This window comes from Glycine max, chromosome 6, assembly GCF_000004515.6.
Source record: "Glycine max cultivar Williams 82 chromosome 6, Glycine_max_v4.0, whole genome shotgun sequence".
Taxonomy (NCBI): Eukaryota; Viridiplantae; Streptophyta; class Magnoliopsida; order Fabales; family Fabaceae; genus Glycine; species Glycine max.
Window position 1 is genome coordinate 21,647,118 of NC_038242.2, and position 24,625 is coordinate 21,671,742.

Consider the following 24,625-nt stretch of genomic DNA (forward strand, 5'->3'; position numbering starts at 1 on the left):
CATTTTTAAAGTTATTTTACAAGAAAAACCAATTTATCACAATTAAGGCCAACCAAACTAAAAAAGGTGCACACTTTTTCCTAACGAACGCAAACGTCAACATGTAATTATAAAAACTTACATCTTGATGCATGGGTTATTTCATGATACACACACACACACACACACACACACACACACACATATATATACACACATACATACATCTTGGTGAAAGGCATTTTATGACACATACCTACATTTGAAAAGAATTTTCATGCTACAAATCCACATACATACACAGACATTCTTTGGCATTTTCATGATACATATCCACATACACCTACCTTTGCAAGGCATTTTCGTGGTTCACATACATATACATTTCGCAAGGCATTTTCATGATTCACCCACATATATGCATATTGCAAGGCATTTTGCTACCTATATAACACCTACACATATTTTGTTTGGAAGGCATTTTTTTTCTATGCTACCTATTCAACAAACATATATATTTTGCAAGGCATTTTTTGCTACCTATCTACTGCATTTTGAATGACATTTTTTTTGCCATGTGTCCATATTTTATTCACATATATGTACATACACTTGAGAGGCAACTTCATGCTATATATTCACACATATTTACATTCATTTGAAAATCCATTTCATGTTACATATTCACGCATGTATACATTCATTGGAAAGGCAATTTTTATACTACTTATTCACATCTTTCGCAAGGCATTCCTTTGCTACCTATCTAACATATATACATATTTGCAGGGCATTTTGGCTACCTATCTACCCCATTTTGAATGACACATTTTTTCCATATGTATTTACATGCACTTGAGAAGCCACTTTGTGCCATCGATTCACACATACTCATATTCATTTGAAAGACAATTTATGTTACCTATTCCATTTTGAACGGTAATTTCATGTCATATTTTGAGAAGCATTTCCGTGCCATTTTCAACATATATGCGCATTTTGCAAAGCATTTGACTACCTATTCAACATATGTACGCTTTATTTGAAAGGTATTTGCCTCTTGCTACCTATTCTATATATACATGTACATGGGGGCAAACACTTTCAAACCATCTAAGTGCAAAGAAATTCTCATGGTGCAGCCTAAACCAAGTGCTGGTCTAAAGGGGAAACCTCACCAACATGCTCACATTTTCATGCCTTCTTGCATTCAAAATCAAAAGACTTGGGTTCCTAGGCCTAAGTCACATTTCAGCACTTATTCTAGCTCCTACAAGCTGCCCATACACTAAAAAATGGCAGCCCTACACGCATAAATTTGTTCTACAAGCAGAATTTCACAACATCATGCGCAAATGCCATTGAGGCATTTCACCAAGCACTTGGTGGGCGCACGTTTAGGCATGAAAAGGTGGGGAATAGGGACAATGTGACATGCCCAATTATTTCATAATACACCATAGGCCTACGACCATCCACTACAACCCCCCATTCCAACAAATCAAAGCATGAATTCATCATGAATTGCCTCACGAATTTGGCCAAACATAGACAATTTACAGCACTAAAATGCATCAATGGAAAGCCAACGAACCAAGGGACAGTGTACTTACTTGTAGGGAGTGAGCAATAGTGCCAAAATGGAAACAAAAGTGCAAAAAATGGTGACTTAGGGCTGCAAAACCATGAACCCCGTGAGCCTTGGCATTTTTTAGAACGTGGGGGGAATAAAATGGGGTGAAGAAGCTTCACCCCTCCCCCTTTTAACATCTCTGCACCCAGGCCAGCTCGCCCAAGCAAGCTAACTCCTTTCTTTTTACTACCCCCTTGTCATGCTTTTATATATATATATATATATATATATATATATATATATATATATATATATATATATATATATATATATATATATATATATATATATATTAATTTCTATGATTGCAAATAAACTAGCCATATTCAAATATAACTTAAGGAAATAAACGAATAAATAAAAAACAGAAATTTTCAAGGTACTAGGCTACCTCCTAGTAGCGCTTCTTTAATGTCTTGAGTCGGATGCAAGATGATGGTTGATTGATCCTAGACCTAGCACCCGTTTGTACCTGCCCCTTACCTTTGTCTTGATTTTGGCGTGACATTGATCACTACTCAAAGTGAAACTTCCTTTATTTTCTGACACACAGGATGACAAGATGCAAATGCATGCATGCTTATGATTAGGCAATTTAAGTGCAACAATTAAACAAGTGTCTATTATGTTCAATTTTACTTAAACGCTTTATAGAACCCCATAGATTGAGCCAAACGGCTCTGGATCCAATATCAAAAGTGTGTACCCTAAAGAACATAAAAGACACAACACAATAATCTGAAACGCAAATCATCAATCCAATGTTTATTAACGTTGTGATCATGGTTTACAAAGGACTGGAAGACTTTGGAGATCCCAAAGAGTCTTTGGAGTATAATCATGTATTGACCCCTCTAGTTGCCCTGAGTCCTAAGCATAATATCATTTGACGATATCGGAATTCACGGGCAAAGATAACTCTTCATTATCCATGTTGGCAAGCACCAGTGCTCCTCCTGAGAATGCTTTCTTCATGATGAAATGCCCTTCGTAATTTGGAGCCCATTTTCCCCTATGGTTTTTCTGGGCTTGGGTTATTTTCTTCAAAATGAGATCCCTTTCGTTGAACTTGCACGGGTGCACCTTCTTATCAAAAGTGTTCTTCACCCGGCTCTGATACAACCATCCATGGCTCATGGCGGCCAATCTCTTACCTTTTATAAGGTTTAGCTGATCAAAGCGTGCTAGGGCCCATTCTGACTCCTTCAACCCTGACTCGGCTAGAATTCTTAAAGAGGGGACCTCTACTTCAAATGGTAGCACGACATCCATCCTGTATACCAAGGAGAACGGAGTTGCCCCAGTTGATTTGCGCATCGAGGTCCGATAACCATGCAGCATGAAACGGAGCATCTCGTGCCAATCCTTGTATGACACGGTCATTTTCTGAACGATCTTCTTGATGTTTTTGTTTGCCACCTCGACTGCCCCATTCATCTTGGGCCTATAAGGCGTGGAATTGTGATGTTGGATCTTGAAATCCTCACACATCTCTTTCATCATTTTGTTGTTTAGATTGGTTGCATTGTCAGCGATAATCTTCCTAGGCAACCTGTACCGGCAAATTATCTCATTTTTTATGAACCTAACCACCATGCTCCTTGCCACACTGGTGTATGAAGCCGTCACAACCCATTTGGTGAAGTAGTCAATGGCGACCGAGAGAAAGCGATGTCCGTTTGTTGCCTTAGGCTCAATAGCTCCAATCACATCTATTCCCCACATAGAGAAGGGCCAAGGCGCTGCCAATACGTTCAAAGGCATGGGTGAGGCATTGACATTATCCGCGAATGCCTGGCACTTGTGGCATTTTCTCAGATGGATACAACAGTCGTTTTCCATGATGAGCCAGTAATACCCTCCCCTCATAATCTTCCAGGCCATGGCATGTCCATTGGCGTGCGTCCCAAAGGACCCCTCATGCACCTCCACGAGCATCTGCTCGACCTCTTTGGCATCCACACATTAGAGCAAAACCATATCATGGTTTCGCTTGTACAGGATACCTCCACTTAAAAAGAAGCCAGCTACTAATCTTCGCAAAGTCCTCTTGTCGTTGTCAGAAGCCTCCCTAGGTACTCCTTATCCTCGATGTATCGCTTAATGTTGAAGTACCATGATTTGCCATCTTGCTCTTCTTCTATCAAGCAGCAATGTGTGGGCTTTCCATGACATTTGAACTCGATGTATGGCAAGTCCCCGTGCGGGGTTAGCTGAAACATGGATGCTAAAGTGACGAGCGCATCGGCCATTTGATTCTTCTTTCTGGGAATGTGGTGGAAGGAGATATCATCGAAGAACTCCATCAGTTTCTTGATGTAGGCCTGATAGGGTATCAATTTTTGATCCCTGGTCTCCCATTCTCCTCTCAATTGATGGATCACCAAGGCTGAGTCTCCATATACTTTGAGCAATTTGACGTTGAATTCAATTGCCACTTGGATTTTGAGAGCGCATGCCTCGTATTCAGCCATGTTATTTGTACAATCGAAACCCAACCTTGTCGTGAAGAGTATGCATTGATTGTCGGGAGTGACCAAAACTGCCCCAACTCCATGGCCTAGGGCATTGGACGTGCCATTGAACCACACGATCCACTTATCCTGATCTTTATCTTCCACCTCTTCCTCGAACAAGGCCATGATGTCCTCATCTGGGAATTATGGATGCATGGGCCGGTAGTCATTGAAGGGTTGTTGAACTAGATAGTCTGCCAATGCGCTTCCCTTTATTGCCTTTTGAGTGACATAAACAATGTCGAACTCATATAGTAGAACCTGCCACCGAGCGATCCATCCGATGAGAGCGGGCTTTTCAAAAATGTACTTAACCAAATCCATCTTGGATACCAACCAAGTGGTGTAGCTCAGCATGTACTGCCTTAGACGATGGGCTGCCCACACCAAGGCACAACATGTCCTTTCAAGCAAAGAGTAGTTCATCTCACAGGCCGTGAACTTTTTGCTTAAGTAGTAGATGACCCTTTCTTTCTTCTTGGACTCATCATACTGCCCCAGCATATATCCCATCGACTCATCCAACACAGTCATGTATAGAATGAGGGATCTTCCGGGCATGGGTGGCACAAGCCTCGAAGGATTCATAAGGCATCGCTTGATCTTTCCGAATGCCACTTGGCAGTCGTCGTTCCACTGGACAGACTAATTCTTGCGCAAAAGCTTGAAGAGAGGTTCACAGGTAGCGGTTAGCTGCGATATGAACCTTGCTGTATAATTCAGGCATCCCAAGAAATCTTGGACTTGTTTTTCAGTGTGTGGCTCAGGCATCTCAAGGATGACTTTCACCTTGTTGGGGTCCACCTCTATCCCTTTCTGGCTTATAATAAAGCCGAGCAATTTTCCCGACTTGACCCCAAAAGTACACTTGGCGGGATTCAACCTTAGTCAGTACTTACGTAGTCTCTCAAACAACTTCTGCAAGTTGACGAGGTGTTCTTCCTCGGTTCTAGACTTGGCGATCATATCATCCACATAGACTTCAATATCCTTGTGCATCATATTGTGGAATAACGCTACCATAGCCCGTTGGTAGGTGGCTCCAGCATTCTTGAGCCCAAAGGACATCATCTTGTAGCAGAATGTTCCCCAAAGGATAACGAACGTCATTTTTTCCATGTCCTTCGGTGCCATCTTTATCTAGTTGTAACCCGAGAAGCCATCCATGAAAGAAAACAAAGTGAAGTTGGCAGTGTTGTCTACAAGGACATCGATGTGCGGTAGAGGAAAGTTATCCTTTGGACTGGCTCGGTTTAGATCCTAATAGTCCATGCATATTCGTACTTTCCCATCCTTCTTGGGAACTGGGACAATGTTGGCAACCCATTCTGGATATCAAGTGGTTGCCAAGAAGCCGACGTCAAGTTGCTTTTTGACCTCCTCCTTTATCTTTAAAGACATCTCCGACTTCATTCTTCTTAATTTTTGTTTCACCGGGGAGCAACTGGATTCAGAGGCAACTTATGCTGCACAATGTTGGGGTTTAAGCTAGGCATATCTTGGTATGACAAAGCGAAAATGTCTTGGTAGTCTCGTAATAGAGCCACCAATTCATCTCGGATAAGTGTGGTCATGCCAGTGCCAACCTTTACCTCCTTCTTTTCCTCACCAACACCCAAGTTCATGATTTTCGTCTCTTCTTAGTGTGGCTTCATTTCTTGGTCTTCTTGTGAGACCATCCTTTCTAGCTCCGGGGAAACCCTGAATCTTCATCTTCTTCATCCTTAGCTTGGTTTGCTATTCACTCAAAATCGATGTCAAGGTCCTCAATATTAGTACCTTCACAGGAATCGTTGTTGAATCTGTATTGTTTAATCGCAACAAAAGTAAACATGAAGATGAATGAGAATCGATGGAAGTGCAAGAACAAATTAAGAAAGATCATTTTTAAATATATGATAGCAAAAGACCAGCCTATACAGGAAGAAAAAAACTTAAATCCTAGGCCTAGCTATAGGGTTAAGACTAACAAATTACATTATGTTTGCCACGAAAACTCCGAGTTGTTCGATAATTTGCTAATTTCCCAACTTGAACTCAAGAGGGCAGGACCACAACCAGTTTGATTTCTCTTGGGGAACTTCATCGCGGATCATGGTGATCCTCCCTTCACACATCCAGCCCGCACTTACAAAACTCTCGTTGAGGTCACATACGGGAGTTCTTTTTACTTACGATCCTTGCCGCTGGCCCATGCTCCTACCCTTTCTTTCTAGGGCACTCCTCCTCACATCAGCGTGGGTAGGCTTCTATCCTAGCCCGAACCTTCCATGGTTCTCCTTGAATTCCACCAAGCTTGTCACATTGTCACCGTTCTGACCCAAACCCCTTCCGAGCTCATACCTATGCCCTAGCATCACACGAGCTACCATCAAAGCGGCACTGGACAGGCATGGTTGCACAGGGGGAGACTTGACATAAGCACTTCTTACCACTTCCAAGGCTTGGAAAGAAGTCTCTAAGGATTCTTCTGCGGCTTCCACATGTGGTGTAGAGGAAGGACAACTTACAAGAACATCTTCCTCCCCGGAGACTATAATTAAATGTCCCCCCACCATGAACTTCAACTTTTAGTTGAGCATGGAAGGAACCACCCCAACCGAGTGAATCCAGGGTCGGCCTAAGAGGCAGCTATAGGCCAGATTGATATCCATCACTTAAAAAGTGATCTGACAGGTGTGAGGTCCAATCTGAATTGGGAGAGCGATCTCCCCCCTTACGTCTCGGCGGCTTCCATCAAAAGCCCACACCACCATGGAACTCGGCCTCAGGTGCGACACGTTGAAAGGCAGCTTGTCCAATGTGCTTTTAGGCATGACATTCAGCAATGAGCCATTGCCAATAAGAACCTTGGCCACGACGTGGTCCAAGCACTTGACGGACATATGCAAAGCTCTATTATGTCCCCGACCCTCAACGGGGATCTCCTCATCGGTGAAGGTGAGGTAATTGTTGGCGGTTATATTGTTGACGATGCCCCCAAAGCTTTCCACGGATATGTCTTGAGCGACATGGGCCTCATTCAAGATCTTGACTAGGAGCGCCCGATGAGGCTCTGTGTTCATGAGTAGCTCTAACAAGGAGACCCTAGCTAGGGTTTTATTGAGCTGCTCGATCACTTTGAACTAACTTTGTTGGATGATCCGTAGGAACTCACTTGCTTCCTCAATGGATACTCTTTTTCCACCTACGTTCTCCACTCCCTTAGCAAATCTTTCAGCCGGGACGTCCTCCTATGGAATCGGGCTTGCCTTGTCATTCTCTTTCATGCCCACCTTCGCCTTCCCTTTCGTGTCCTTGGACCATATCAACGGGTCTAGTGCTGCCAAGATTTACCCGCTGCAAATCACGCCGCTCACGCCCGAGATGTTAGTAACCTTGGTAGAGGATAGGCCATCTCCGACAGATTCCTCCTTGTTTCCCTCAGACTTTTGAGGGGCGTATCTCCATGGGACTGCCTTGTCCGATTAGTAAGGGAAAGGGACAGGCTTTTTAACCGGGATAGGTCGGAAGCCACGGTGCTTTTGCGCGACGGAATCTTTGGTGAAATGGATAACCAAAGGTTTTGGCTTGCTTGGGCTTTTGTCAGCCAACTGCATGCACACATGTTGCTCTCCCTTGTTTGCGCAACAAACTTCAAAGCAGCCTTGGTCCATTATTCTTTGCAATAAATCCTCAGCCATAGGGCATGCCTCTTCATCGTGCGCTGCCCCTGGGTGTACGAAGCAGGTATCCTCCTCACTTCCATCAAAACAGATGATGTCTTCCTCTCGCCACGCCTTCAGAATAAACCTCCTAGAGGTTACTACATCCTTCATTTGCTTCAGCCTCTGCGGTCTGCAATCCGCCACTGCATTAACCGTTGGCCCCCTGACAAGAGGGTTTGTCTTTATGTTCGGGCCATCCTTTTGGAATGTTAGCCAACCTGCGTCAATTAAACCTTGGACCTTATGTTTAAAGGCCATACATTGTTCAATCGAGTGCCCTGGGACACTGCCATGGTAAGCACAGGTTGCGTTGGGGTTGTACCATCGAGGAAACGGAAACTGGAAAATCCTCCCGGGGGTCACCACCACCATTTGGTTGGCAATCAATGATGGTAGCAAGTCCGCGTATGGCATTGGGATAGGAGCAAATTCCACAGGTTTCTTTACTGGAAAATTCCTTCCCAGATTGGCACTTGTGCTTGGACTAGAGTCGTCAACAGGGCGAGGTTGTGTAAGGGCCGAGTTTTGAATGGGGGTCCTTTGCGATTAAGCGAGTGCCTTTTGCTGGATGGGCACTAGACTGGAGGTGTTCCCAACGCGAGCCGAAAAACTCGGTTGATTTTGGGAATACTAGTAAGTGTCGTGAGGGGTTTGTTGGGGCTTCGGCCAAGCAGGAGCTGCAGTCACAGCGTGGGCATCCCCTTCCTTCTTCTTTGCCCCAGTTGCTCTGAATCTTCTATTACTAGTACCGGCCGGAGCGACATAATCAAACTTTCCTCTTTTCAGGCCTACTTCAATCATCTCACCCGCAAATACTAAATCTGCGAAGCTCAAGGGCATGTAGCCCACCAACTTTTCATAGTAAAACATCGGTAGCGCGTCTATTATCATTGTGATCATCTCTCGTTCTACCATGGGAGGTGCCACTTGCGCTGCCAAGTCCCTCCACTGTTGAGCGTACTCCTTAAATGACTCATGCTCCCGCTTGCTCATATACTGTAGCTGGGTTTTGTCAAGAGCCATGTCAGTATTATATTGGTATTGCCTAATGAAAGCAGTAATCAAATCTTTCCACGAGTGGATACGAGAGGCCTCCAAGTTAGTGTACCAGATGGTTGCTGCTCCAGCCAAGCTTTCTTGGAAGAAATGCATTAGTAGTTTCTCGTCCCTCAAGTACGCCCCCATTTTCCAATAATACATCTTCAGGTGATTTTTGGGACAAGTGGTCCCCTTGTATTTATCAAAATCTGGTACCTTGAACTTTGGCGGGATGACAACATCAGGTACCAAACATAACTCTGCCATGTCGGCGAAGGGGTAATCACCAAACCCTTCGACAGCTCTTAATCTCTCTTCGATGAGATCAAGTTTCTCTCTCCCTTCCACTGCCGGAGGTGGCCCCCTATGGAGAAATGCAGCGGTTGCAAAGGGCGGGGTTGAGACACTCTCGCGGCATTGGGTTGAGGCATAGCATTGAACGCCGGCCCCTCGACAGTGAATGGGGGATATGGGTCGAAGTCACCTTGAGCACGCTCCCGAGGTTCTTCACGGGCGCCTCCTATAGGTTGGGGTTGCTGACCCTCAAAGGTAATAGGAACAGGATAATCAATGTTCTTATGCACAGTGGGTGGCATATAATTGGGGGAAAGCCATAGGCGTGACCATCGGTGCTACCCAACACCTCTCCTCCTTGTCCCACCATGCCCAACAAGACGGGTTGATTTGCTAGATTTGTGGCAGACGGATGGGTAGGATCTGCCTCAATTATGCGTGCCTTTTAAACACTGCCATGCATATAACCTAAATGTCATGTATGCCTTTGCTATATGATTATTTGAGTATGGCACATTGAGTGAGACTCTTCGAATTTTCAACTCTCTTCCATGCCTTCTTCTGTGTTTCTACAAAATATATATATATACCACCAAAACATTATAAATTTATCAATTTGAGCACCAACTAGATAAAAACTCAAAAGACACCAAAATCCTAATGTTTAACACAAAAAAGAAGCAATAAAAGAGGGAAAAATCAGATAATTTCTATGTGATTTAATTACAAAATTTACTCATGTATAACAATTATCACTATCGCCCATAAATAAAAATTCAACACATGGTGTAATTGAGAGGAAGCTTTGATCAATTGTTAAGGAAGATTAGCCATCAGCACCTTAAGTGCCTTCACTTGAGCCAGAATAGCATCCTGTGAACTCAATTCCATTAATCCTCTATGAGTGGATGGCGGTCTATCATGTTGAGCCCCAGAGTCACTAGATGCCATGTTCTCAATCAACTTCATTGCCTCTTCCAATGCCTTATATTTTATTAGTCCCCCACCAGCTGCAACATCAAGCATCACCCTTTGTTTTCTCCTTCAGACCCCCAAGGAAGATGTATAATTGATCAACCTCATCAATACTATGATTTGGATTTTGGCAAGAGTACCAAATCGCTCAAGTAACAAAATGATAAGTTATCGTCTCCACAATTATAGTAAATTAAATAGACTAAGAGCATTAAGAAATTTAGTAACCAAAGTTAAAAGACAATTGAATAAAAGTATAGAGTTTAATTTAAAGGAAGAAATTTGTTTTAAGAATTTTCTCAAACACTTTGTATGCGTAGAAAACAAGGTGTGTATCAATGGTGAAAATTGTCAGGGTTTGACTTCATTAGATCAACCTAACATGCATAACTAGTCATTCTTATTCAATCAAGCTTGTGTTACCAACAACCCACAATTTATTCTAACCTTAATCCCTTCATCGAGAGAACCTATGTCCTTTAACCACAATATCAATCCCTTGACTAGTATAATTAATTGACTTTCCTTAAGAACAAGGATTTAATGAATAATAGTAACCTTTACCATATCCCTAGGCATAAAGTTCATTGGTTAGGCATAAAGTTCATTGGTTATTCTCTTCAGTTTGCAATTCAATTGAATTTCCCAATTACAATCAAATAAAAAGAATCATGCAGTCAGGTTATCAAGCTAAGAGCAAGCAATAAGTATGGAAGAGAAATAATAATGATACTTAATTAACTAGAAGAACGTACTAATTACATGAAAGAAGATTCAATTCCCATTAATCCCCAACAAGAAATGAATTTTACTAATAACCATGGGGGAAGAAGCAACTAACGGAGAGACAATGAAAGATGAATCCCTAAGTATGGAAGTTGTCACACAATTTCTTTGACCTCTTTTCCTCTTTAAACTCAATTATTTGAAACCCCCATATTATACCCTTGAATGTTTATTTAAAGTTTTAGTACAATTAGGGTGAACACCCATTCAAAATAAACAACAAAAATTTCACTTCTATTTACTAGTGCACACACGACATGACTATAGTGTCTACCATGGTCTGGCCATGGTAAATTCTGATTTTAAAAATTGGTCTCTAATATCTGCCATGCTTGTGGTAGCTACCACAAGCAGCCCATGGTGCATTCTGATGGTAAAATTTGTCATTTTTCTTGCAATGTAGTTATGTGTGGCCCCTTCTTTGCTTGATCCAAAAGCTTCAACAAAGTTCCCAAGTGCTCTTCTCTAGCTTCAAGCATAGAACTTCAAGCATCCATGTCAATTTTCTAAAAAATCTACCTTTCTAAAACCAAAAACACAAAACAAACCTCAAAAAGTTCTAGGTAATAAAAAGTAAAGGAAATAGTCATGCAATTAGTCCTAAATGACACAAAATGAATGCAAACCTAATGAATTAATATGCAAAAACATGGTATAAATACCACACATCACACATCATTTTCTTGCTACACTCCACATTGATGACTAGTCGATGGAATATTTGTAACCATGAATGGCGTTGCACCAATTATAGATGCAATTACTCCCATGATTCGGTGTTACATATATGACTTTTGTTGGATGAATTCTTAATTAGATGTTCTATCTTGGGATCATATGTTTTGTGGCCACAATATGTTATTAGCCAGAGAGTCATTTTTAAAAATGTTTTTAAAATTTAAAGATACATAATTAATTTTGTCCAAATGGGAGAATGTTAGAGTTTTTTTATGAAATTATGTGGGTAGCAATTAATTGTAAATTTCTATGATTTAAGCTATGTTTGATAAAAACTAGTTGAAAGCTTATAAGCTATATGTTAAATAATAAGGGGCTGATATAATTGAAAGTGTTTAGTAAGACCAACTCATAAGGGGCTGATATATGTTAAATAATGTAAAATAACATTTAATATTCCTAAAATTTAAATTTTATTTCTAATAACTTATCATCTTAAAAAGTAGGACATATTTTTGCTTTTACAAATTGAGTTGATAAAATAAAAATCACGCGAGGAATTGAATTATGATATATAATTTAAAAAAAACAAAAAATAATTTATTAAATATTTGTAAAATTGATATGATTCAAAGAACTTCTAACCTTAAGCAACAACACAATGATAACAATTTATGAATTGACTGTCCGTGTGTCATGTGCATGTAAGAATGTAAGATTAGATACAAAATAAAAAAATTAAAAAAGATAAGAGAGTTTTTAAATTGAATAAAAGGGTCTTGTAAGAAAATTGAATTAAATGATAAAATGATTTTAAATAAATAATAGGTATAAAATTGAGAAGAAGAAAAAAACTAATAGTTATAAGCTAACTTATTTTCAATTAGTTAATTCAATAAATAAGTTTGTGTATCAAAAAAACTTACATTGGTCAAAGTAGTCAAAGTCTTGTAAACTCATCAAAAATCTTACCAAACATAATCTTAGTACTTGATTAGTTGTCAAACATAGTTCCTATTAAGTATCTTTCAAAGGGACTAACACAAAAATAAATTATTAGGGATCAAAAATAAAATTTACTAATTTACCATATACTAAAACTAAATATCAAGGATCAAAAATAAAAAAAAATTATTAGAGATTTAAGGAAAATATAATTATTTGAGACTTAACAAAATTCACTAATTTATGGGGACCTAAAACATATTTTAGTATTTATTTTAATAATATAATGTTTATGTTATTTCTTAATTTATAAAATAAAATAACAAAGATTTAAAATTAAATATTTTTTTTGCATTGATAAACCTAGACCAAATAAGTTAAATGATTAAGTGGGTTTTGTAGTCATGATAAATATGTTGAGAAAAAACATTTTTTGAATATGAGGAATTGGAAATATAATTTTTTATTTGAAAACTAAAATAGCACGCCCCTAATTTGAAGAACTAACAACATAATTAAGCCAACTTAAAAATTTATAAGACTAAATTTGTAAAATTAAAAAAAAAAGGACAAAAATCGGAGATTGAAAATTATAGAGAATGAAAATGCATTTAAACGGACCATTAATTTTTTGGTAAAACACTTTAGTCCTTAAAAGTGTAATTCACGGTCACTTAGGTCCTAAAAGTATCAAAATAACATTCACGTCTCTAAAAGTGTAATTTATTTGTCACTTTAACTTTATTGTTAAAAAACTTTTGTTAAAGTTAATGATTCAGCCTACTAATAATTGATGGTACACACGGAATAACACATGAAAAATCGATGCATAATGGCAGTATACACATGGTAGCCTAATTAATGACCAAAATGACAATAATTAGATCATCAGTTGTGATCCATGTGTGCATTATTAACTATCACGTATGCACTAGATTGTCGCGTGTGCACGGTCAACTATCGCATAAGCACGAAAACTAAAACGAAAAAACATTAATAACATGATAAAAATGACAGACAATGTATTTTTAAATAAAAAACATTTTGATAGGTAGTAGGAGATTACACCTTCAGAGACCAAAGTGACAGTTCACTTCTTCATCTGTTTGTGGTAAGCTTTGAAATTGGGGTGCCCGCATCAAGGGCGGCTGTATCCACCCATCTATAATTAACGCACATTGCATAACCCAATGAAACCATTATTGCTTTGACTTTAGATTAAGAGTTTTCTATTATAGTATAATTTAAGGAAGCCTCTACGTTGTAAAATATGGTACGTTTATCTGCATCTAAATTTTTTATCTTTAATATACTACTATATACTCATCTAATGCAACCAATTTAATACACATCTGTGCATGATTTTTCCCCAATGTTTCGTACACATGCTACCAGCCTGTAATAGCAGATTATTTTGGTCAACCTTTGATTGTGAGCTTTGTCTTCCAAATTCCACCACTCCCATCTTTGATGAAGTTAAAAAAGAGAAACTGCAACATCTTTCAGGTCAGAATTCCTGTCTCCGTGATTTATAGATCTTTCTTTCCTTTAACCATCTACCCAATCTATCATTACAATTTACAAGCACCCGTTTTATTCATATAACCAACCAGGGATGATGGCAAGTTCATTATCATTTCTCTTCTTTTCTTTTGGTTTTTTGTCACCTATTTTGCATTAGCTTGTCTTCTATGTATATGTCATAAGTTTCTACACTTCTACTATGTTTCCAATGTTCTAGTTCTGTGCTAACTAGGTTTTCAAGTATGATGGCCAAATCTTCAATTCTAAGCATTTTTATTACTTTGCTACAACTGCTTATGGTCCTCTGTTTGTCCGCTGCTTACAAGAATTTCATAGAGGAGTCTTCAATAGTTTATACATACGATCGTGTTGCTGAAATTGAGAAACACTGTAATCCATATCTTACTTCATCATCCAAGTCAATTCCTGATGAAAATAGAGGCTACACACTTCAAACAGAACTCTCTTTCACTAATGGAGATTGGAATCAGGAGAATGGCGGTTTCCCTTTGATGCCGTTCGATGAAAGTGACTTGCAAGGGCATAGGATCCATCATGGAACAGATCCATTACAACTTGTTTCATTCCAAGTGCAGGATACCAATGTAGCTCATCAATTTGAAAACGCTTCAGTTAATGTTGGAGGGATATTGTCCTTAGCCATATCTAGAAATACTACATTTTACCCTTCTCTTCGGTCGCCGTCTTTTACCATGATTCCTGGTTTCTCCATCCTCACTGTTGTCTTTGAAGGGGTCTATTTTGAAAGTGGGCAAGATCGTTTATTGTGTCTTTTGGGGAACACAGCTTTACCCATATCAGAACCCCATGTTGAAAATTGGGACATAGCCAATAGCCATTGGCCTGGTTATAGCCACCTGCCACATCTTTTGCAAGATGATCAGATTTTGCTTCTTCTTAGGTACCCTCAGACATTCAATTTGACTAGCAGGGCTATAAAGGGTGAAATTAGAAGCATAAGCAAACATGGAAGCTTGAAGTACTTTGATGATGTTCATATTTCTTCTCAGCTGAGTCGGTATTCCGAATATCAGTTTAGTCCTGAATTGATGCCAAGATCTTGTGAAGATAAACACCTTTGTCAAGAGGATTTGGCACAATATGATGCGCTCACATTCAGTGGCTATGAGTTTTGCAGAACTCTCCAAAGTATATCAGAACCTTTCAATGTTGTCCCGCATAATAAGTTCACTGATAGGTATGCTTACCAAAGCAAAGTAAGACCTCACCAACCAGGAAAGGAATTTGGCTTTGGTAACTGGAGATTGAACCATGAAAATTTCAGGCTTATCTTGCAGCATGTAATATGTGAGGAGGAACCTAGAAATCATAATATAAAAAATGCAAGAATTTCAGCAACACTGAGACTGTTTCCTACGTCCATTCCAGAAGACACTGCAAGAGATAGAACAGGCCTCTCCAACCTTACTTTGTTAGCTGAGGGGACATGGGATTCCTCAAGTGGGAAACTATGCATGATTGGGTGCGCTGGTGAAGTTGATCCTATTTTGGAAGATTGTAACTATCAGATATTCTTGTACTTTCCACGAGTGTACTCCATCAAGCAGAGAAGTCTCATGCTGGGGAGTATATCCAACATTGCAAATGAAACAAACATGTTCTTCCCTCTGCTGATTAATTATGCACCGCGTCCGGTGTTTCTTCATTTGAGTCATGGTCCGTGCGGTTCTCACTTATCATATAATTACTCAATGATCCAGCTAGCAACTTCAATTAGAAGGAGAGACCAGTCATCAAAATTCAGACTTCTCAAGCAATCATCATTCTTGAAGTATCCAGCTTTGGATGATGAACAAGATGTACTTGCTTCTCAGCTTCGTTTTCTTTCCGCGAATCTCATTTTTGATGCATTTGCAATTTGCAAGCATTGCTCAGACAAACATAACTCAAGGGTCTTCATCCATATGGATGTGTTTTCTTTAGGTCCATATGTACCCTGGCTGCGTAAAGATGATGGATCAAAGAAACAAGTAGAAACTGAAAAACTCACTAGTATCCAAATTCTCAATATCTCATTGCATCTTATATTCAATGAAGGATCTTCAGTGTTTACAATCAAGCAATATAGACATTTGTCACCTTTATTCTTGGAAGGTGTATATGATCAACTAGCTGGTCAAATGTCTCTAATTGGTTGCAGAATGGTTTCAAATGTCAGCACCAATGTTGGACATGGCCTAGATTGTCTCGTGGATGTTAAGGTTCAGTACCCTCCTTTAACTGGAAGATGGCTGAAAAATCCTTCTGTTGAAATGACTATTACTAGCCAAAGGCATGAAAATGACCCTCTTCATTTTAATGCTGTGACTCTTCAGACAGACATTATTCCATACTTAAAGCATCACGATGATGTGGCCTTCAGAAAACTCTGTGATGGAGTTCTTAGGATGCTGACTTCATGTGCTCTTGTAGGAATCATCTTAAGCCAACTCAGTTACATGAACAGAAACGTGGCTTCCATTCCTCACATATCTCTTGTCATGGTTGCTGAACAAATTCTTGGTTATGGTGCTGAGTTGTTTGGGGATACTGAGATACTTGTTGAATCATCTCATGATCTTCATGATAATAAACACATGTTGAATCCCATAGAAATCATGACAAGGCTTCTTGTGCTGATTGCCTTGCTTCTCACTATAAGGCTGTACAAGAAGGTGTCACAAGCTAAGAAAAGACAAAACGCTTATGGATCTGCTAAGGAAAAGCGCCTACCCCAACATAAGAATGTTGTTTTATGGAACTTCAAGGTTCACATTGTTGTGTGTCTTGTGCTAACAGGTCTACTTGCAATTGAGCCTTCTCTCAGAAACAATTTAAGGTCTCTAAGCTTGATAGATTTTCTTCTTCTGTCTGGCATCTTGATTCGACAAGCGCATATCCTTTGTGCTCAAGACCTTTTTCTGGTTCCTCAAGCTCTTGAGAAGTCTGTGTGGCAAAGAAAAGTTAAACCTCTGAGGAAAATGTACTATGTTGGACTCACATTGCTAAGGCTAATTCTCTTTTCCTATGACTACATCAGAGACCCTATTCTAGATCCATACTCTGATAATGGTGAGTTCAACAGAATGAGGTCAATTTTCTATCCAATTTATGGTATCACTGGTGCAGCAGTTCCCATCATTATGGTTTTAGTTGCAACTGTTGTCCACATTCAACAAAGAAGCAACATTCAGAAATCATTCTGACGCTAAACTCCAGCATTTCAATTGTGACTTGTAAACTATTTCTATAATGTTATAATTCCCCCCCCCCCCCCCCCCCCCCCCCCTCCTGCAGCCATGAAGGAAACCCCCTATCTTGATGTTTTTCCCTGTGTAAAAATGGCATTGACCATCTGAATCAGTGAGAATTAGATATGAATTTGGAAAATTAATTTTACATTACTGTTGCAATTAATAGTTTTAATTTCTAATGTCAGTCACTTTAGCAGTTAGTTTGTTTACTGCTAGTGGAACTCATTATATACTGGTATGGTATATAAAATACCAGATTCAGCTTGTATTATCGCACTGAATCTGAATGAATGTTCGATGAGAATTCCATCCATTGTCTTGTCTCAGTTTTTCAACATTGTATCAGAGCTCCATTCTTTGGACTTTGAATTTGGAGCTATGCTATGGTATAAACCTTTTATACTTTTGGGTTACACGTGAACCTCAGTTTTTGGGGTGCACTGTGAAGGAGTAGAATAAGTAGAAACTAGAATAGAGCTGTCACATTGGTCCTAGGCCCTAGGGCCAAACCACTTGGTCCTTCATAATGGCCTTAGGGAGCCTTAGCCCACATAATGAGGGTTCTATTATAAGTAGGGATGTTCATGGCTTCGTTTGATTCTTTTTTTTTCTATTATTATTAAAAACACATGCAATTCGGTTTGATTTGGTTTTTATTTAAAATGAAATGCGAACTAAACCAATCTTTTGCGATTTGATTTGATTTTTATGATTTTTGATATAAAATTGTTGATCATTTTATAATTTAAATTTACCAAATAAAGTCTTCATACTTACTAGCATATTCATATTTTCAAGTTGTTGTCATATTTATAAATAAATGACATAATCTCATAATAAAAATTATCATTGATGTCATTATAAAAGATTTTGGAAAGTCTAAATATTATATAGAACTAACAATAAAGTGAACATAACATATGGCCACACAAGTCACCATACACACATCAATAAAGCAAAGCAGCATAACTAAATAGCTACATCCGGTAAAAAATTTAAACAACAATTAATAATTCAAATAATTAAGTGATGAATCATACCATACTCCAACTCCAAGTGCAACATCTAATCAAACTCAATATCAGAGTTCTCTTCATCAACTGGTGAAACTGGGCCAAGTTCTAAAAATATATAAAATATAATAGTCAATATGAATAAAAAAATAAACAAAAACAAATAAACAACAATAAAAGTTTATAATATAACAAAAAAATACATGTTTCAATTCTTTCAATGTCATCCACAAACTCTTCAATATCAGTTAACCATAAAGAGGAACAACACTAATTTTGTGAACAAATCAATGCTTCAATTGTCTTTGGGAGAGAGAGCTCCTATAACAATTAAGAACTCTACTTCTTGTGCTAAAAAGCAGACTCTAAAGCAACAGTATATACAGGCATGACCAACAAATCTCTAGCAATTTGACTAAGAATAGGATATTTGCTACAATTAACTTTTCACCACATCAAGATGTCAAAAGCATTACTTTTCTTCTCCAAACTCTTCATGAGAAATAAATCTACTTCATTTTTATGATTGTTGCTATTAAGATTCATGTCTTTCTCAAATTCCATAGCAAAAGAAATTTCAAGTGTATTAAATTCATCAATTTCCATATCAAAAAAGAGTTTTGTAGAATATTCAGCTTGCTGCCCATAAATTTCATAATCTTCCTTCTCATAAATTTTGTTTAAGCCCCACTAAACAAACAAACTGAAACATAGTTTGAGGATCAAATACCACAACAACAAATATCAAAATATTTATATTTTGAAAATTTCTGCAATACTTATCATATTTAACTTTCATGTTTTCAGCCATGCTTCCAAACAATGGGTCAGAACTTCCTATCTATTTCTAAAATGTTTTTATAAGTCTCATATTTTTGATCGACTTAGGTCAAGGCTGTTTTCAGTTGACTGTGATTGACCTCGTTTAAGATTAATTTTGATCAACCTGGACTATAGTTAATTTTGGTCAATCTTACTAGAATTAATTTTGCTCAACCTCAACCAAAACAGTTTTCGGCTAACCTGGACAAAGGCGGTTTTAGGCGACCTCGGATAGGAACCTTGGCCAGGCTGTTGTTGGCTAGTAGAGGTCATATTTAAGATTTTAAAAAACAAATACCAAAAAATAGTAAAAGAAAAGTGTTGGTGTAACTTCACTGCATCTGTCCAAAGAAAAGTTTTGGAATTTCACTGCGTGGCTTCACTTCACTTAACTGCATCAGTTCAAGCCTTCAAGGACTGAACGTCAACGAGTAATCTTGATTCATGAGCTTTTGCTGAATTATCCCTTCAGAGCCAACCACAGCCATTCGAATTCTCAGTTCACCACACCACCCTTCCTTTTCGCTCATGCATGGCTTGTCTTGCCCCCTCACACCCACCCCAAACCCTCACACCAAACCAATTCTCACTCACCCACTTCTCCTCCCTCTGCAAACACGGCCGAATCCGCGAAGCCGTGAACTCCCTCACCCAAATGCACTCCCTCAACCTCCATGTGGGCCCCGCCATCTATGGCACCCTCCTCCAGGGCTGCGTCTACGAGCGAGCCCTCCCTCTCGCTCTTCAGCTCCACGCTGATGTCATCAAAAGGGGCCCCACATTTGCCTTAAACGACTTCGTCATTTCCAAGCTCGTCATCCTCTACGCCAAATGCGGCGCCTCCGAACCCGCCACGCGCCTCTTCCGCGACTCGCCGAGCCCGAACGTGTTCTCCTGGGCAGCCATTATCGGCCTCCACACCCGAACGGGCTTCTGCGAAGAAGCCCTTTTCGGTTACATCAAAATGCAGCAAGACGGGTTGCCACCAGACAATTTTGTTCTCCCCAATGTTCTGAAGGCGTGCGGGGTTCTTAAGTGGGTTAGGTTTGGGAAAGGGGTTCACGCGTTTGTTGTGAAGACGATTGGATTGAAGGAATGTGTTTATGTAGCTACTAGTCTGGTTGATATGTATGGGAAATGTGGGGCCGTGGAGGATGCGGGGAAGGTGTTTGATGAAATGTCTGAGAGAAACGACGTCACGTGGAACTCCATGGTTGTGACCTACGCCCAGAACGGGATGAACCAGGAGGCAATTCGGGTGTTTCGGGAGATGAGGCTGCAGGGAGTGGAGGTGACTTTAGTTGCCTTGTCGGGGTTTTTCACGGCGTGCGCGAATTCGGAGGCAGTTGGAGAAGGAAGACAAGGGCATGGACTTGCTGTTGTGGGAGGGTTGGAGTTGGATAATGTTTTGGGGAGCTCGATTATGAACTTCTACTTTAAGGTTGGGCTGATTGAGGAGGCTGAGGTGGTTTTTCGAAACATGGCAGTCAAGGATGTGGTGACGTGGAACTTGGTTGTGGCAGGGTATGCACAGTTTGGGATGGTTGAGAAGGCGCTCGAGATGTGTTGTGTGATGAGAGAAGAGGGTTTGAGGTTTGACTGTGTGACGTTGTCTGCTTTGTTGGCTGTTGCTGCTGATACAAGGGATTTAGTATTGGGTATGAAAGCGCACGCGTATTGCGTTAAGAATGATTTTGAGGGCGATGTGGTTGTTTCGAGTGGGATCATTGATATGTACGCGAAGTGTGGGAGGATGGATTGTGCGAGAAGAGTTTTCAGCTGTGTGAGAAAGAAGGATATTGTGTTGTGGAATACGATGTTGGCTGCTTGTGCTGAGCAAGGTCTGAGTGGCGAGGCCTTGAAGTTGTTCTTTCAGATGCAGCTGGAGAGTGTGCCTCCGAATGTAGTTTCGTGGAATTCTCTGATTTTTGGTTTCTTTAAAAATGGTCAGGTTGCTGAGGCTAGAAACATGTTTGCAGAAATGTGCTCCTCTGGTGTGATGCCTAATTTGATCACATGGACGACGATGATGTCTGGTTTGGTTCAGAATGGTTTTGGTTCTGGTGCTATGATGGTTTTCAGGGAAATGCAGGATGTGGGAATCAGACCTAATAGCATGAGCATAACTTCTGCTCTCTCGGGTTGCACAAGTATGGCATTGTTGAAGCATGGAAGGGCGATTCATGGGTATGTTATGAGGCGTGATCTGTCTCAATCTATTCATATCATAACTTCTATAATGGATATGTATGCTAAATGTGGAAGTTTGGATGGTGCAAAGTGTGTTTTCAAAATGTGTTCAACAAAGGAGTTGTATGTGTATAATGCAATGATATCTGCATATGCATCACATGGTCAAGCTCGAGAAGCCCTTGTGCTTTTTAAACAAATGGAGAAAGAAGGAATAGTGCCTGATCACATAACCCTTACTAGTGTGTTGTCAGCATGCAGCCATGGGGGATTGATGAAGGAAGGCATAAAGGTTTTCAAATATATGGTCTCTGAACTCCAAATGAAACCGAGTGAGGAACATTATGGTTGTTTGGTCAAACTTCTTGCCAACGATGGCCAGTTGGATGAAGCTCTTAGGACAATTTTGACGATGCCAAGCCATCCAGATGCACATATATTAGGATCTCTGCTTACGGCTTGTGGACAAAATAATGATATTGAACTTGCAGATTATATAGCAAAATGGTTGTTGAAATTAGACCCAGATAATTCAGGGAATTATGTGGCTCTTTCGAATGTATATGCAGCTGTAGGAAAATGGGATAAAGTGTCTAATTTAAGGGGTTTAATGAAAGAAAAGGGTCTAAGAAAGATTCCTGGGTGTAGCTGGATTGAAGTTGGACAAGAACTTCATGTATTTATTGCTAGCGATAGATCACACCCCAAGACGGAGGAGATTTATGTGACATTGGATTTGTTGGGATTTGAAATGCATTAAGCAAAATATTCCCCTTATATAAAATACTAAGCCAACATCCTCACTCATGATGTGGTTTTGACTCGACACCCCTTTCAGTTTAGGCATGGATCTATTTCGGTTCCGGGAAGCCTCCATCTAAAATTATCTCAAGCATAGCTTGCTACAGTTTCCTGTGATGCAGTTTTGGGTCAATATAAACATCATGTATTTATTCTGAAAAGCATTGGTTTTTGGTAGTGACACAAAGCACATTGGTAAGAACAAAACCTTTTAGTGGAAAAAAATACTAACATCACTTTCACTGATCATCTCTATGTTGTATTTCTAACAAAATTATTGCAAATATGAGAAGGTATCAACATGCCAGGATTTTTAGAGGGAGATGTTTCAGACTCAAGCAGGATGAATGAAATGGAGGATTACTTTCAGGTGCAGTTATAAGATACCCGATATTCTGATGTTGTATTAAACTAAATGCCAGGTGGTAAAAGGCCAACAGACGAATAAATTCAATGTGACAAAGATGAGATTGTTTCATTAAATGAGTGGATGTACCTGGTTTGATATATTTAGGAATGAAGTCATTAGATAGCAAATTGGGGTAACAGCTATTGTAGAAAAGATGATAGAAACTTTCCTTTAGTTGTTTGAGCATCTGTACAGAAGATATGCAAAAGTCTCAATAAGGAGAGAAAATTATATGGAAGATAGTGCTTGGGGCGAAGGGAAACTGAGAAAAACTACATGATTCATGTAGGCAAATCCACCTAATAGAAAAAGTTTTTTTTGTTTTATGCATTTTCCATTCCGAATCACCAAAATTGTATTTTTTTTTTAGTTTTCTTATGTGTAAAGGAATTTGCAGTTTTGCACTACTAAAAACAATCTTGTTTCATGTGAGTCATAATGCACGGAATACAGCATATCCACCACGGCATCGTAAGAGGCTGGATGGGCTCATCTTAATGTAATCTTGTGATGTGAAACCCAGATTTAAGTTGACTTCCGTTGTTGTCATCTAGCAAATTGATGATTCACAATATTTAGAAAGGGTACATTATTTTGTGGCAACAATTAACTTTATTCAGGTTATTATCACAGGACGCTCCTCTTTTGTTTAGACGTGCAACCAGGTATTGAAAGAGCAAGTTCTCTTGGAGAATATCCAAATTATTTAATTCATATTTGTTTGAATTGAGATTTTTCTTGATATTTTTTATGTAAAATATGTTAGATATGTTGTTTTAATAATTTCTGAGATGTAAATCACTTGCAATCCATGTTTTGGGAGAGTGGTTATGTTTAGTCGATGTTGCCCATACCTTTTTGCTTGTAACATTGTATTTTTTACCAAAAACGAGTCATTGTGTGTATGCTAGAAAGTTCAGAATGAAAATCCTACCTTAGAAGCATTGTGCTCTGTTTATCTCTTCTCTCTCTCTTTTTTACAATATTCAATCTCTTAGAAAAGAAACAGTTGAAGTAGATGTAAAATTCTACATAAGCTTACCATTTTAGTACTTAAAAGTGTATAACATTGTCAAATTAGTCCCTGAAATTAAAGAAAAAATCTTAAATGGGTCCTTGAAAGTACAATTCGAGATGATTTTAATACTAAACATGTCCTACGCAGGCACACCTAGCACATCATCGACCTACATCCTTTATTTTCCTTGGGCAATTGACAATGGTTAAAAACTTGAAATATATAAATGGGTAGTTGATTAAGCACAAACTTTCTTATATTTAATTGTAAGCCATTTAAGATTCTTTTAAATAATAACGTGTGCAATGTAATAATTGAGCCTAAACTGGATGGCATGGATCGAGTCTTGGACCTGACTCAAAAGAAGGCCACGAGTTAAAAAGTGTATTCAAGGAGGAAAAAAGGAAGACCGGGGCTTGAAATAATTGCGAGTAAACAGGGAGATATTATTCATTAGTCCGTTAGTTAGTCACGTTGGCTTAGACATAGGTGCATCTCTGAAGGACCACCTTTCACACTTGATGTATCCATAGTGTATGAGCTCCTTTCTTATTTTTTGGTATAATCCTCCTCCCACATCAGATTGGTCCATTTTTAGAGTAAAATAATACATCTAGTTGTTACTTTATGTTCAAATCGGAAATCAAACCTTAGACCTTTATTAAGAAATTAAAGTATCAAATCACTTGTGCCAACAACTTTTAGTTAATGTATCAGTTTCTTAAGCTTATTCCCAATAAATTTAAAATATTTAAACTCAATCCCGAATAATTATAGATTTGAAATGTATTTTTGCATATAATTTCCCTCTATAATTTTAAAATGAAAATGTATTTTTTGGTATGATTATTAGCTTTAAATATTGTGGTGATGCAATTGGACTTCGAGTATATGTTTGAGCAAATATTGGGAAGCCTCAAAATTACGTATGTAAACGAATCGCAACTTACTTTTGCGTTGGTCTATTGGATGTCTGCATTGAAACGATTGTTGTAATATTTTTGACTGACAACTCAAACATA

The 24,625-nt window shown here is 39.0% G+C and overlaps 3 protein-coding genes across 3 annotated transcripts; 2 read left to right on the plus strand and 1 right to left on the minus strand.

Moving 5' to 3' along the window:
• Positions 1-3,642: 3,642 nt before the first annotated feature.
• LOC102669177 (uncharacterized protein Mb2253c-like) lies at positions 3,643-4,254 on the minus strand. The gene has a single exon (XM_006582523.1). The coding sequence runs from the start codon at positions 4,252-4,254 to the stop codon at positions 3,643-3,645; it is 612 nt and encodes a 203-aa protein (XP_006582586.1).
• A 9,584-nt stretch (positions 4,255-13,838) lies between these two features.
• LOC102659944 (uncharacterized) lies at positions 13,839-18,104 on the plus strand. Its single transcript, XM_006581998.4, has 2 exons — positions 13,839-14,057; positions 14,308-18,104. Exon 2 carries the CDS (start codon positions 14,318-14,320, stop codon positions 17,300-17,302), a length of 2,985 nt encoding a protein of 994 aa, XP_006582061.1. The 5' UTR covers positions 13,839-14,057; positions 14,308-14,317; the 3' UTR covers positions 17,303-18,104.
• Positions 18,105-19,392: 1,288 nt separating this feature from the next.
• Positions 19,393-22,685, plus strand: LOC100806010 (pentatricopeptide repeat-containing protein At5g55740, chloroplastic). The gene has a single exon (XM_014776630.3). It carries the CDS (start codon positions 19,718-19,720, stop codon positions 22,133-22,135), a length of 2,418 nt encoding a protein of 805 aa, XP_014632116.1. The 5' UTR covers positions 19,393-19,717; the 3' UTR covers positions 22,136-22,685.
• Positions 22,686-24,625: the final 1,940 nt, after the last annotated feature.